The sequence below is a fragment of the Anopheles nili genome, chromosome 3 (genome assembly GCF_943737925.1).
Source record: "Anopheles nili chromosome 3, idAnoNiliSN_F5_01, whole genome shotgun sequence".
In the NCBI taxonomy this organism is placed as follows: domain Eukaryota; kingdom Metazoa; phylum Arthropoda; class Insecta; order Diptera; family Culicidae; genus Anopheles; species Anopheles nili.
Genome location: NC_071292.1, coordinates 40,896,265 through 40,912,472, shown reverse-complemented (window position 1 = coordinate 40,912,472; position 16,208 = coordinate 40,896,265). Strand labels below are relative to the sequence as shown.

General features: G+C 39.9%; 1 protein-coding gene across 1 annotated transcript; it reads left to right on the top strand.

The window, feature by feature from the left end:
- The first annotated feature begins 1,396 nt into the window (after positions 1-1,396).
- Positions 1,397-15,985, top strand: LOC128724329 (uncharacterized). The gene is made up of 5 exons (XM_053818058.1): positions 1,397-1,739; positions 1,866-3,604; positions 3,677-4,751; positions 6,236-6,882; positions 11,320-15,985. Exons 1-5 carry the CDS (start codon positions 1,397-1,399, stop codon positions 15,814-15,816), a joined length of 8,301 nt encoding a protein of 2,766 aa, XP_053674033.1. The 3' UTR covers positions 15,817-15,985.
- The last annotated feature ends 223 nt before the right edge of the window (positions 15,986-16,208 follow it).

Sequence of the window (16,208 nt, the reverse complement as noted above, 5' to 3'; positions counted from 1 at the left end):
TTTCCATGTTCGAATGTGTCAATTGTCAAATGTTTTGCTTCGCCTTAATTTTCGCCTGGCACGAACAGTAGAGAAAAAAATGCAATCAAAAGCAAGATGGCCACCGTTTTGCTCGTGGATTAGTTAAACAAGGCAGAGCCAAGAGTTGAAATGAAAATCGTGTTTTTGTCTATTCAATAGCATCAGATACGATTCTATGATCAAAATAAGGAAATACGGGACTATGTGCAGAGCAAAGAAATAGGATGCTAGACAATTCTGGCGGTGTGTTACAATGATCCTATTTTGTTGTCTCCGTCAAAATATGAACATTATCTAAGTGCAATAGCAGATGGAAAATATAATTCTTCGGGACTGATGAGTAGGAAAAGTGTTTCTAAAAGAAATCAAAACCTTAAGTAAAGCAAACGTCTGAAGAGTTTGTATTTGAAAGGATATGAAGCTCGAAATAGGAAATCCTTTAATATTACACCAGAAAAAAATATAAAATAAAGAAGCAGTATTTGTGTTTGTAAGTGAGTGCTTGAACGTGTGTGTGATTCGGCCCATGCCTGTGTGATGAAGGTAAAACAAAACAGCATCTGAGAATAGCTATACTAAAAAAGTTATAAAAGAAAAAATATGCGTAGTTTACTTCGAAAACAAGTGATAATTGTGTTTGCCCATTTGTTTTGATGGCGCTCGATATAAAATTCGAATAAATTACAAAACACAAAACGCAGTGACAAGTGCACCTATCTAATGCGTTTCGGTTGAGTATTTACTATCCCTTCGATTATGATGGCCAATTGTTTTTTTACTAGTGCGGGAAATTTTAATTATTTTATCAGTTGTTGTAAAATAGCTAACAATATCATTTGATTTATGCAGTTAAAATACTCACCATATGGTTTCCATCAGGGAGTATTTGTTTGACATGAAACTGAACAGTTTTTAAAACAAAATAAATTTTAATGTGTCAGTCGATGTTATTGTATTATCTTTTTTTTTTTAATTTATCGTCGGTCCCACTTAAGATTATTTGTTTCACAAAATACTGGACATTTCTTCTCAACTCATGCCTTTTTTTTTGACTCTGCTAAGTTTGATCTTCTATTATTGTAAATGAAATTTGTTTTATGGATATCTGGCCAGGTGAAGCAGATTATAATGGACTCGGGAAATTTAAATTAAAGCACAATGGTAGGATTACTGACCATGAACTGTTGCTTTGTGGCACTGACCCGTTTAAAGAAATCTCTTCTTTTCACAGACTAAAATGGTACGCCTGTCCGTAGCTGATAGTCAGGAACAAGTACAACCAGATGCGACCGAAAGCGGTGAAATCCATGCAGCTGAAAATCTGTATAATGCAACGTCTAATCTCCAGCAATGCACATCAACCACTCTCAGCAACATGCAAGATGCATGTAATAAACAAAATGCCCATGAATATGCGCAGCACGATCTACAAATTCAACGAAGAACATCATCCCGTCTGTTAACATCAGTCCGCAATGATGGTTCCATTTCATCCGCATCGTCGTCTTCGAGGTCTTCACCAACCAGCAGCAGCCCTATGGTCACAAATTCGATCGGGAATAGTGCAAAACAAACCTTTCTGCCACCATCGAGCAACAACAGCATTATTTGTCGCTTGCCACTGAATCGCTTGGAATCGATAATGGGAATGTTGAACATCATGAAGCATTGCCCAAACAAGACAACTCCCACATTACGATCAAATTCAACGTTTGCTCGTGAATCGAATAGTCGGGAAATCACACAGAAAGATGATAAGAATAACTGCTGTCTGTCTTTGCGGCAATCATCGGAATCGAACAAAACTCAGGATGGACGAGCAGATCACAACCTTCCATATAAAGTGTTATGCTTGTACTGCGATCGAACATTTAGCAGTCAAAAATTAATGATCAAGCACACCGATCGTATACACCGAATAGCCAAGGAACGCCGTAGCAGTGCTCGCGTCCTGTCTGTCGCAGCAAACGGCACAGAGATTACGTCGTGTTGTTCCTTTTGCAACAAAGGGAAGATACTAAATCTTCCTCCGGACGATCTACCACAATTGTTCAAACACCTGTTTACCGAGCATGGTGATCGATACTACGCCTGCGAACGTTGCACATTGCGCTTTCCCAACAAAGCAGCTATGGAAAGTCATATGGAAACGCTGCATTCGGTCACCAGCGCTGGGCGCCCGAAATCAAAAGCCGCCCTAAAAGCCTTCAGTCATGGGAGTAACAATGGTGTTGATCAGAAAAAAGAGCCAACACCTGAAGCCACGAATCCGCTAACAGTGCAAGTTGATTTTGGTGAAGAAACGGAGCGTAGTGGTGACTCTAGTAGGAACAATTCAAAGACCGAATCTGTGCTGCAAAATATTCGCTTACGATCTTCGTTGCGCAGTGGATCGGCACATGAAGCAGAAGTCATTGGTGAGGTAGAAAATCAATCTAAAACGAAAGCATTCAAAAAATCTGAAAGATTGTTACGACGTAATGCTGAGCCTATGCTCTTGTCTCGCTTGGGAATTGCCCAAAACCGATTACCACGTCAAAGTCGACGGTTATTAGCTGCTGCTTCGTCGTCTGCAAACTCAGCAGCTACATCTTCCGATACACCTTCTACTCCTTCCGCGACGTCTGCTACGGCATTGCTGTCTGGAAAATTTGGTGCTAAGAAAAGGACACCTAGTGTGAACAATACGGATGATGTGCAGCCACTCAACAATTGTTACAACAAAATATCGAAGCTGAAAACGATACGTTCAACGTTAAATAATCTTCCAATGGCAGCCAATGCTTTTAACGATTCAATTGATTTGAGCAGTGCGTCTGTCAGGGGTTCTGGACTGCCAATGAATGGCGATGTAACTGCTGTTACAACTGCATCCATCATTGATAGTTCTGCAGTTCACAATGATATGTTGAACAATCGCAGCTCAAATAGTAACTGTCAAAGCATCAACAGCAATGTTGGTTGTAGTAATACCAGTAATTTAAATATTAATGGGTGTGGTGGTACTAATATTAACCAGATTAATAGTGCTGGAGTTTTCGACGATGATTTCTACGATAATGTGACTGGAAATGTAAAGAAAAATCTTAGCTGCCACTTGGATGGAAAGCTGGAAGCTTCTACGCCTAATGCTCCCAGTCCGATGAGTCCAGTTGCAGTTATTCCTGCGGTACGGTCAACTGTGGTGAAAAGTCCTGTAACGACAGACAGCAAAATACATGAAGCAACCAATTTGCCTGCCGTATCAGTTATGTTTCCTACGCTGTTAACGGTAGAGCAGTACGGTACAGATACGTCGGCTGCGGCAACCGGAGCAACCATATTGCCCGCTTCTTCAACATCGCTTACAACAGCAAAAGTTAAGAAACCCATCACGAAGAACTCTTGGAAGTGGAAGTGGGATTTCGTGAAGAAGTACAAATATGTGAACGAAAATGGTAGAATCGTGAAAAAAATTAAACAACCTACACTTGGTTTGCGAGATATCTCGAAATTGGACATGTGGACCCAGTTGACCATGCGCACCAAGCACGAACTATTCCAGAATTCACGATCGGTGGTTCAATATCAGTTGCAATATTCCGCTTCACAAAATGGCTCTTTTCCAGAGCTGGATCGGTTGGCAGAAGTTGGTGCATCTTTACGTCATGAAAAGCGTGCAATGGTAGAGCAGTTGGATCAGATATTAGATGCAAGATTAATGCCGCAGATCGACATGGAACAAAACGAACAGCGTATTATAAAGATAGAACCATTGGAAGAACAATCGTCGGAAGATGCACCTAGTCAAATTAGGGCATGCAATGAAGTAAACACGATACTAAGCTTGCCGGGAAGTTGCAGTACATCATCCATGGCACTATGCTCGACTTATGACTCCTCGTTAGCCAAAACCATGGGTCCAGAGTTTCTGCTTGGTCTCCATCTGATCAAATCTAAGCGTCAGTGTAAGAAAGCAGCAGTTGTTCTGAGTGGGGAGTGGGCACGTCCAAGATGCTACATATGCTATGGTTGCGGCGCAAAATTTAACTCGTTAAAGCAAGTAGAAGAGCATCGAATTTTCCGTCATCCTCATGTTCACTCTACATTTTATGAAATAGTAGGCCGCGAGCTCATCGAGAAAAAGTTATACAAAAAGTTTTTCATTCCATTCATGGCGTTGGCGGTGCATCGTTCTCACTACCTAAAATTGGCTGATGCAGAGAGATTTAAACCCGTTGGATTCGTGCATGCGAACAACTGCACTATTAAAACCGCTACCGAGATCAAAAATGAAGATTCTTCATCGAATGAAGATACCTCCTTTTCTACGTCGACTAGTGCTTCATCATTCTCTTCTCGGTATTCCTCGAACAGTATTGTTACACCGCTGATAGAAAATAGTCCAGATTCCGTTAATGCACTTACTCGATGTTTGGTTTCTGTGGTCGAAGATGAAGAAGGTGATGATAATCTTCGTCCAGTGATGTGCAGCAAATGTCAAAAAGAATGTCAGAACTTGGTTGTGTTGTACGCACACATATTGCATTGTTCCAACGACTACGTATGGTTGCAAGCAAAAAAACGCATGAAATATCGGCGGGCCAAACGAAGAAGGGGTGGAAATAGAAACGGTGGAGGCTGTGGCAATGCGCTTCTTTCTGTGACCAAGAAATCACAACGTCAGCAAAATGCGGTTGAAAAATTGGAAACAGCATCAACTACTTCCTCGTCATCTTCAAGAGCAGATGGTAGCTGTATGAGTAGTGTTACTACGTCCTGTACAAAACAAAAAAACAGTAGTTCAAGCAGCAGCATCAGCAGCAGTAGTAGTATAATCAGTAGCAGCAGTAGCAGCAGCAGCAATAGCTCTAGCAGCACCAGTAGCAGCCCTACTACCAGCAGCAATGGTATTGGCCGAAATAAAAAGAATTCCAGATCACCTAAACCAAAGGACAGTGATAGTAAGTGTATGAAAACTTTTTATATTTTTTTTTAATAAGAATTGTTCGCTTTTGTATGTTGAAGCGAAAAAATAAAGAAGCATTTTAAACTTGTTAATATGTAAAATGTTAATTCATTCTCTTTTTAGGTGACATAGTAAAACGACTTTTGGCCAATCTTCCTGCAAAACGTAACTCCCGTCAAATAAGTTTGCCATCATCAAAACAAATTCACAAACGATCAAGTATAAAAAGTGGAAAATCGTTTGGATCTTCTTCTTCTGTTTCAGTTAACGGTACAATGAATATTCGGGGAGGTATCGAGAAAGCAAAAGTGGCTGGAAAAAGTGCATCATTACTTACGTATAATAATGTGAAGTCTGTCCCAGCACGATCAACTGTCGCAAATGATAGCAATGAGAGCACCATTGATAATAACAAGAATAAGGCAACCTCGTTGATAACTTCTACAAATGATACAGTACCACGTTCAAATTCTGCTTCATTAAGACCAAGACCAGGTTTGTCGCGTCCTATCTCTGTGTCTAATAATATGCGAACATCATCAAAAAAGGTAGGAAAAGTATTGTGTAACAAAAAATATACACAGTTAAAGAGAAATTTTCAAATTAAAACTTCCAAGAGAGTTTCCAAAGTACCACGCACTGCAATGGGAGAATCAGGTATAAACAAAAAGGGAAAACGAACTCTTACATCAACAGGAACAGGAAACAAGAAAAAAATCCTACAGTGGAAGAAAAATACGCATCAATATATAAGACTAACTTCAAGTAATAGCCACCGTCGAATATTACGTAGCAGTGGACAGTGTAATTTACCAATTTCAACATCAGAGCGTAAGTCATCTTTGTCGTTAGAAACAGTGAATGGTGCCACTCGTAGGGACAATGCCTTGAATAGTAAATGTAAAGTGAAACGTCGTGTTGTTACGACGATTCCATCAACTACTATAAGTCCGCCTATGAAGGCAAAAGACAATGATGGGTCAACGAAAAACACAGCTAAAAACGAAAACGAAGATTCGTTTGATAAAAGTGGGAAGCATATAAGTGAACAATGTAGTTCCAATCGTTCAAATGACTCGACGATCTCAGATATGTCGATATTGCCAATTGAAGAAGATTGCGAAAAGCAGTCGTCTTGCAAACAAACTTCAAGTACATGTGACTTGAAGGAAAATGTGAAGAAAATTAATACAGAATGTGAACCTAATCCGCATAATTTTCAAATGCTGCCTGATCATAAAAGTGATCAATCTAGTGGATCATTAGATTGCACTGTCAGTTCTGTTCAAGTGACACCAAATCAGTCAACTAAGAATCAATGCATGAGGAAACCACCTGCTGCTCCAAAGAAGTGTGATCCCTTATCTATCGTGACACAAGAAGATGCATTTAATGCTACGCCTTTTAAAGCACTATCGCCAGCATTGTCATCAAATAGCACAACTCCATGTAATGGGACGATCGTTTCAAATTATAGTGGGAATGGGATAGGAAGCAAACGGAAGCCCAAAAAATTGAATGACTGCATCGCGATGCTTACTGGAAAGCTCTCAGAGCGATTAGGTGTGGACTTCTTCAATATTGAATCGGATCAGAAAGCTAAGTCTCACGATGATATGTCAGAGAGTTCTACTAATTTACCTGTAGAAGCAGAATCATCAACTGCAAACAGCGTAGTTTCGTCAGAAATTGTGCCACCTTCAAACGAGCAGCCTCAACTTATGTCCAAATGTCCTTCTCCTACATCTTCTCCGTTGAGTTCAATTGCACCAATGGTCAACTTTGAAACTCCTTCCTCCACTTCACATTCAAGAATCAACTCGATTCCCGTATCAACTTGGTCTCAGGAACATTGGGCAGAGCCAAAGCCACTGTCCAATGCTCAATCGACTCCGTTACAGTTGCAGTCCAATGTACCAAATTTGCCAATCGGAGATATGGTGTCACCAACAAAATTTCGTCCAATAATTCAGAATCATACAGAAATGGATCCGAGATCTGATGAACCATTGAATTTGTCTAAAAACAGTCATATAAGCCGTGAACTGTTGTTATCTGGTGTTGGAGCTACTGATGGTCTCAAATTGAAGACCCTACCCCCTATGAATCAACAGGATCCATTCACTGTACAGCCAAACCAATCTTTCAATTTCTCACATATGAATCATGCTCATGCTCAACATGCAAAGCTAATGGTACACCAATCAGTAAAAAGTACTTTAAAAAGCTCACCAACGTATATGAGCTCTTCTCCATTTACGACAGAATCTAATTGTTCCAGTACAATACTACCAAAAGCAGGAAGTGGGAACCTATCATCAATAAAATTACCCCCAGGGCTAATAATCGAAAGAGTTGAGTACAAGCAAAACCGGCCAACGATTTCTAAAGAAGCTCCATCAGTTACAATTGTTGCACGCAACCGTCAAGCTCCAGCTGTACCGAATCGTGGTGTTGATGAAAATTATGCAGCAGATTCACCTATTGAACCTTGTTCCTCTTCAATGAACGGACCAAACGTATCTAAACACTTTGTAAAACCGTTCCGAAACTATACTTCTGCGCTCAAACAACACTCTGAAACCCATGCAAACATCTCAGGGTACAGCTCGAATTCAGACACAATCAACCTTTCGCATTGTGCCGATCAATCAACGGTTAATGCAATATCTAAGCACATTCCTCCAGGGTCAGCAAGATCTGGGCCATGCGTAGAAAATCGTATTTCTGTTACCATAACCGAATCTAGGACACCTACCGAACATCTGCAAGATTTACGCAATCTTCCTAGAAATGTTACTCTAAATCCAACGTCACAAATTGATAGAACAATTCCCTCGTACTGTACTGCATTACCAAAATCGCACATGAATCCCATACATCCAGTAGCTTCTCCGCCATCGATATTATCTTCGATACCATCTACTCCGCCGCCTAAAGGATCGTTTGGTGCAGCAAGGCAAATAATACGAACTCCGGAAAAAGTATCACCTTCATTGACAACATTGATTATTCCACATGTTCCTATGCCTCAGTTCTCAGCAACAAAACGTGCACGTCGAAAAAGCGTGTTTGTGCCATTGCCAGTACCAAAATCGGAGGCAAATCATGGATCTGTAACAAAACCTATTGTACAAAGCCAACCTAAAAATCCAGTAGTTGTACCTACTGCAGTATCACCCAAATTATCAGCTGGAGCTGGTTTGGCCAGTGCTAATCTGCTGGCATCTATGTCATTATCTTTTCTTGCCCCAGGTTTACTGCCAGTTGGAGGTTCGCCAATGTTGGGGCCCATCGATCTTCATCGACTAGCTGCCGTTAGGCTACCGGCTCACCTGAAGCCACCTGCTATACCGCCGTTAACAATACCAGGTACACTAACTTCGACTGCCTTATTGGAAAAGAATCAGACACCGAGGCGGGACGAAGTATTATCGGAAGTACACGAATTGAGACATAATACCCAATGCAACATAAAAACAACTTCCATTCCATCAAGTGAATGTAACGTGGTACAATCTACGATACCTCCGGTATCCGAGGTTGGCACGTTTGTTGCACCATTTAACCAAACACCTAAAACGAACGCCACACCAACAATACGAGCCGACAGCTGCCAGAGCTCCAATTTGGCGAATCTTAAAGTACATGCAGCAGATGCTGCGAATAAAGAAATACGGCGTATTGTAAAACGACGAGCATCGGTGGCTGATTATCAAAGAAAAGCTCTAATGGAGCAAATATGGAATCAATCCATCTTGGAAAAAATGATGGAAAAGGATGCTAGAATAATAACAATAGCATCAGAAACGCAGAGCGAAGTGAAAACACAAATATCACCCGGACACAAAAATGTGCAACAATCAGACCAATTGAAAGTCATTGATACCCAAGGGCCATCAGAGGTAATTTTCAATCAATCATTGACTACACGAGAACCGACCTCAGTTGATCATGAGAAGATAGAAGGTCATATTACTGAAAAATGCTCTTCTGAAGTTCAATTTTTGCAGCAAAAGATGGCGAAACAAATTGAACCAAAGACGACAAAACCACCACATAAAGTTATAAGAGATGTACAGCCTGTGGAGATGGAAAAAATACAACATGCTGAAGATCGACTCGAAAAACAGAAAGGAATAAACGTGGTGGCTCAGGAACTAGAGAACGCTAAAGCAAAAGAAGTAGAAGAAGAATTCAGAATATTACGAGATCCAATTGTAGAGCAAACCTCGGATTCGATACCTGTGGTAGAGCTAGAAAAAGAAAACGTGGTCAAGCATGACATTGTACAAGAGCCGTCATTAATTCACCAAAAAGAAGAACGAACCATAGCTCTACAACTGCAAAGTTGCACTCCAAAAAATGGTGAAGATATTTCTGATTCAATAGAGGTAATGACATCAACTCTCAATACCCCAAAAACGAACTGTTCAAAGATAGTTCGCAAACGGAGAAAAAATGAGCTAGCATCTATATTGTCAGATCAACTTTTGGAAAGTTTCAAAGAGGTTGACAAATCTCGTTTGAATGATTTAAAGCGATTGCATGATTTAACATGCGAGAAACCCGATGTGAAGTTCACTCTAGAACAAATTCCTCAGCTAGCAAAACGAAAGCCTAATCCACGAATACCGGAATTGGCCATGCAAGATGTGCCAAAAACAGCGGGTTCGCTAAATACACCAATGAAAAAATCCAATAATAGTAAGAAAATATCGAAAAAGTCATCCCTAGACGACCTTAATGAAATGTCTCTCAATAAAAAAAATACAAGTACGACGATAACTCATGAAAAAGATGCGATGGTGACCAACCATATTTCTGATTTGATCGAAAACACAAATGATCGTTCAACGGATATAGAGCTATCAATAGATTCCACAAAAAACATGAAACACCAATGTAATATAAAAGTACAGCACAAATCTATGGATAAATGTCAGGAAACTATTAATTCCCAAAAACATTGTTCAGTTGAAAGCAGAAATGTGGTAATGACAAGCCAAGATCCAGAGCTAATCAAGGCCAATGAACAGTCGATGCCAGGTATACTGAATGATAACGACACCAATCGTGAGAGTTCGAAACGAAATCAAATAAAAGCTTATGTAGAAGAAAAGCAAACCAATGCAACAGAAGAAGAAATGAAATCTACTCACAAGTCGGGCGATTGTGAAACCCAAAAAGATGACGGATCTCACAAGATTTCATTAGTTACATCTAATGCGACCACCGCAACAAACTATCCAAAAAGAATAATGTCTCGTCGTAAATCTGTATTCGTTGATCGTGACTTAGCGCAATATGTTGAACAAGAAGAGGCAAAATCGGTGGCTCAATCTGTGAAGGCATCTTTCCAAGATGATCTTATTTTCACATCTCGCCGAGGCACACGTAGTCAAGGAAAGATTGATTTGAGCTTTGTCGAAAGCTTCGTGGAAGCAACAATGAAGCCTCGTGATCCTAGAAGACGAGTTGTACAAAAACGTCTCGAGGAAGAAATTGCTGCTTCGGTAAAAGAGCATCAACTACAATCAGTTGAAACAACCCATAAAAGGGTTGGGGAATGCAATAAAAGCACAATAAAACCGTTGGATCCAGTTGCAAAAAACAGTAAAAAGGACGGAGATGTACAACTTAAAGATAACGAACCCTCGTCATTTCTCATTTCACATTCTAATACGCAGACCTTCAGTGCAGGTGAAATGCGAAAAACTCCTCCTTTGCGAAGAATTAGCGCCAGAAGAGCATCGGTTTGTACGCGATCGTTAAGTAGTTCATCGCCAATATTAGCAGCAAAATCATCGAAAAAAACGGCACAATCAACTAAAGAGGATGAAAATCTTCAAATAATTGGAAACGAAACAAAACGCATTTATAAACGACGAGCTTCAACTTTTCAAGTGCCAGTACATTCACCAGAGCAAACCTGCAATGATAACGAGAAGTCATTCGGAAAAGAAGCAGAAGATGTTTCTGTACAGTTAAAAACAAAAGATGAAGAACATGAGAAAACAAAAGAGTTACTTCCCGAAAAGACAGCAGATGCAACTTCGAATAAAAAATCTTCTCGACGTTCGAAAACTCCTGGACTTTTTGATGCAAAACGGCGAAATCAGCTGCCACTGTCTGATACACCAGAACCTTTGATAGAATCCTTATTATTACATACTCCTAATATAGATGCCAATGCTCCCAAACGAAGAACAACAAAAAATAGCCAGATAGCAGAAACGGTTTCAAAATTATTTAATATACAAGAAGAGATAATGCTAATAGACAGTACTCGGCGGAAGCCACGAAAACCAAATCTTGCAGCTATCTTGACAACAGAAAATATACTGCAGGAAATACCTACAGAGAATGTTGAAACAAAAGAATGCGGTACGGAAAAAAAGCTGGAAGCGTTAGTATCATCTAATTTGCAAGTGCCACCATCAATAGTCGACAAACCCTTACCCGAGGCAAAATTATTTGATGTGTGCTCATTGCCAAGGAAATCATTTTCTTTTTCGAATGACGAAGATGAGTCTCCAAAGGATATCAATAAATTGGTGGAAAATATTATAAATGAAGCGGACAATACCTCAAACTCATCTACCGACTATTCGGACGATGATAACATGTCTCTAGCGTGTTTTGCGGCTCGTAAAGATGGGACAAAAAACCACGTTACACAATCGTCGGCAGTCTTGTTCACAAAACCTACATTGGGAACGGAAGTGTACAATTCGTCTCGCGCTATGTCGGTGATAGCAGACGATGAAAGTACTACCAATACTGATGCTCTAGACGACGATTCAATGAGTGTTACTACTGAAATTCCTGTATCGACAACTACTATCGAAGGCAATCGTTTCAAACGAAAGCGCCGTAGGACGATGCGCCACAGTAGTAAACCGAAGCGGCAGAAAGCTAAACCACAAGATAATGAAATGAAAGCACTGCAAACCTTCAATTGCGAACTTTGCCGAAAAGTATTTAAAAAGCAAGATACGTACAACAAGCATCGCATGACACTCTCGCATATTGCGAAACTGTCGGAGCAAGAATATCTGATTTTGCAACAAAAGCAACAAGAGCAGAAATCATTGCCTATGGTCGACGGAATGTTGCAAAAAAGTGATAAGCAAACCGTAAACAAAGAATCGAGCGACCAAAGGAAAGAGAAAACTCCAGAAAATGAAATGAGCCCTTCTCACGCGCAACAGATGGTTACATCTGCAGCTAAAGTAGCATTTTCGGGTGTGGATAAAAGTAATGAACAAAGCGCACAGTCTATAAAAGAACTCAGCCAAGAAGAGAAATTGTTCTATGAGTGTTGTTCAATGCTCAAGGAATCACATTCAAATGAAAGTGATAGGAATCATTTAAGCGTTTCACTGAAATCAAATGAAACATTAAATGCCGCAATTTTGTCTGCCCCGCGATTAGTTGTACCTGAAGATGATGAGGATTTGTTGAATGCCGTGCCATCTTCTTGTGTGAAGTCTGCAGAATATACTGAGAAAAGTTCAGTAGCAGAAAACGAAAAATTGGATAGAGACAAACACATAGAAGCACCAAAATTTGAAGCATGTCAGGAGCTGACGGAAGAGAGTGACAATTACCTGGCTAATCGATACGGTCCATCTAACGTTGGAGAAAATATGGCACCTCAAACTGCGATTAAGTCGTCCTCTGCCAGTATCAGTTGTATCAGTAATGTGAGTATTAATAATGCGAAAATCAAAACAAAAGGTGCGCTTAAAGGCTATGACAATTTCAAGATATCAATTCCAATGACGGGGCTAACGGTTATGTCTGCTAGTACTACAAGCATAGGTGTTACTAGTGGCAAAGAATCTCGATTAGATACTCTTGCTGATGTAGCGCTATGTGGTGATATCCCAAAAGAGTTTGGCATTGCGGAACAGTGCAATGAGAGTAATATTTCCGCCGTGACAAGAATCGAGTTCACTAATTCATCTCCGGAAGAGGCGGATAGTTTTCCAGTGCATCGAGCAGAGTTGATCAAAGACGATAAAACATTCGTTTCCTCAACAACTGTGATGCGATGCAATGGAAAAAGCGGTAAACATGAATTAAAAAATAATCTTACTGCGCCCAAGATTTTCGGAGATGATGCGAGTTCTGTCTCGCCTGGAACGAAAAAAAACATTGACAGCGGTGCTCAAGTAGTTATAAAATCGCCACAAAAAAAACCATGGACTAAAACATCGTATCGAAGAAAAATGGAGAAAAATGGTCACCACCAATCATCTGCCGCCACAGCACGCAGTATTGCATCTGCACCAAGTAATCTGCCATGTCTCGAAGAAGGAGATGATGTGTACGCTTTCCAAGATTCGCCAAATGATGGTGTTCTACCAACGACTTATTGTTCGAAGAAAAACACGTCTAATACTCAGAATGCAATACGAGGCGACGAAATTGTACCGCAAATAACTAAACACAAATCCTCCTCTATACACCTGTCTACTTTAGAAGAGCCTGAAGATAGTCAGATGTCAAGTTTAAGTTTCTCCGATCGAGATGACTTTATCTACGGTACAAACACTATGAGCGAAGAGGAGGAAGAAGAGGAAGATAAAAATAGTAGTAATAGTAGCGAACAGGTTACACCAAAAAAGCTGAATAATACGGATGTTCAGAAGAAAAGTCTGATTATGGGACGTATATTTAAGAAAGGCGGTACAAAAGATAAACAATCAAATGACGCTGAAATTCGAAAGGTGGTAGCAGCTATTCCTGAAGTCGCAAATGTAGTCCAGACAACCATATCGGGCACAACAACTACATCATCGAAATCGACAACAACCAATAAACCTGCTGTGAAAGACTTTGATAAGCTGTTTGATACGCTCAAAAATGCTGCAGCGTCCACTAATGAACTACAGAATAGCAATGATTCTGAAGTGTTGTTGAAAACATTGGCTGGATCAAATAAACGACGCTGTGGTTCTTCTGAAGAAGGTGCTGTTGTGACCATAGATAGCGGAATCGAGAGCAAATTGCTAGAGTATCGCGATCAATTCACACAACATCAACATCTTTTTGATCTAAATGATGCAGAGAAATCGTTTATCGGTGTCGGGCGACTGCGACGACGAACAAATGTCTGCCCAAAAAAAATGACAGAAACATGGGATTCGGACGAATACGAAGACTTTCAAGCCGATGGAATTATAAAGTTGATCAACGAAACAGAAAATGTTGAGGGTGCGAATGATGCTATCAAGACAAATTCCACTACACCTAAGGTATCAAAAGAATCAGCAAACAAAGATCTATTGGAAAAAATCCAAGAGCATAACGTAATCGACCAATCATCATCCTACGGTACGAACGATAACATGAACGAACATCACAACATTGCAGAAAATATGGAAAAGTTTGTCGGACTGAAAAAGACTACACTTTCTGCTGTCGAGAGGAAACCACCAAAAATGGAAGTTGTTACGGACGATACTATTCGAAAGGTAATGGAAAGTGTTATATTGGAGACAATGGGTAAAGGCAGCAACAATCATAAGCGTAAAACATCAATACATGCAGTATCAAGTGCGATTACCACAACAGCACTAAATTGCAAATCGATAAGACAATCATCCAGTAACTGTAACAACGTGAACAACCGATTGTTATCGACAATGACTGAGGATGTATCACATGCTTTAGAGGTAACATCGTTGGAGGAACATGTGTTGGAGTCCAGCGTCGTTATATCCTCAAAAACGATAACAAGCAAATTTAAGCAAAAATTGAGCTCATCCATGCGCTATGATACGGAGAAAACCCATAATGAAGACGATGGTAAAACAAAGCCTAAAGACAAGGCTTCTTCGCTCTCCTCCATTGAACCACAGTTAAATATCAGTTCTCATACTCTCATGAATAATAACAACGACAACAACACTAACAACAACAATAACAATAGTGACAATAGGAACAAACTAATAGCTAAAGCTTCAAAAGCTAGTAATTTCACTAAACATAAATTGAAATTGAAAGGAGAAGAAGAGGACAACGCTGGAAAAATGTCATCAACAGCTCTTAGCAAACACCGCAAACCAGCTCCAAAGAAGATGAAAAATGTTGCCTATGATCCGGATAGCGACTATGAACAGAGCATTAAATGCAAAAAGGTAAAACGAAAACTTCTAGAACATGACATTGAAGCTAACTTGAAAATAGAGCAGCTTCAATCCACGTTACTCAACGCTGATGATGGTAGTATGTTGCTAACAACATCTCGTCGGAAGCGCAATGCAGGTGAAATGCTATATTACTGGTCTTCGACTAGTGATGAGGAATTTGAACGAGAAGATCATTCGTCAGTTGCTGCTGCTGCATGTTCAAAATATCTAAGCACTAGTGCACAGATAGGAAAAAAACGTGGGCGTAAAAAGAAGCAGTCCAACAATGCAGAATTGCATGATGCACCTAATGTCCGTAACAATAACGATGTTATCAATTTTGAGGAAGTACAACAAGCTAGTCCCCAAGATTCATCAGCATTTCCTCCAAGTTTAGGAGCACAATCGCCGAAAGATTCAGGTCTCCTGACAGTAGAAAAAAAAGGTAAAGTAAACCAGGCAACAATAAGAAAAAAATCTAGCATTACACGCAGTAAAAAGCAACTACATCAGACCGAAGACGGAAAATCAGTAACCATAAATGTGCCAGCAACAGTAACCGAAGATTCAAGCAGTACCAACAATGAACATTTGCAACAACATGGTTGGATAATGGGCGATTCGCATAAAAAGCTTGTAACTTTGTTGGCTCATGCCAAAGGCAAACAGGATAGTCGAAAAACGATGAGCAACCGTCGAAAGTAAAAACAGATTGTAAAGATTGTAAAAACGAGAGACACACAAGATTTCCAATCCAAATCGTTGTATAATTTTCCCTGGGCATCTTTAGTTACATTAGTAGTGTACAAATTGCAAATGAATATAAAATAATAGAAAGATGAGCTAAAGAATCGAAGAATAAAACTTGGTTGATGGGCGACTGGTATTAGCGAGAGTTACGAAACAAATAGGCTGCGATCATGTTTCTCGCTGTTGTTCAAAATGTTAGATTACAACAGCCATGTTTATCAAGCAATTAAAATATCATCCAGGATCGATCAACCAACCAAGCAGGTCTAATGACAGCAAAATTTGCTCGTGGATAACTGAAAAAAATTAAACGTGTCCTATATGCAGTTGTACACGTTCCATTTTTC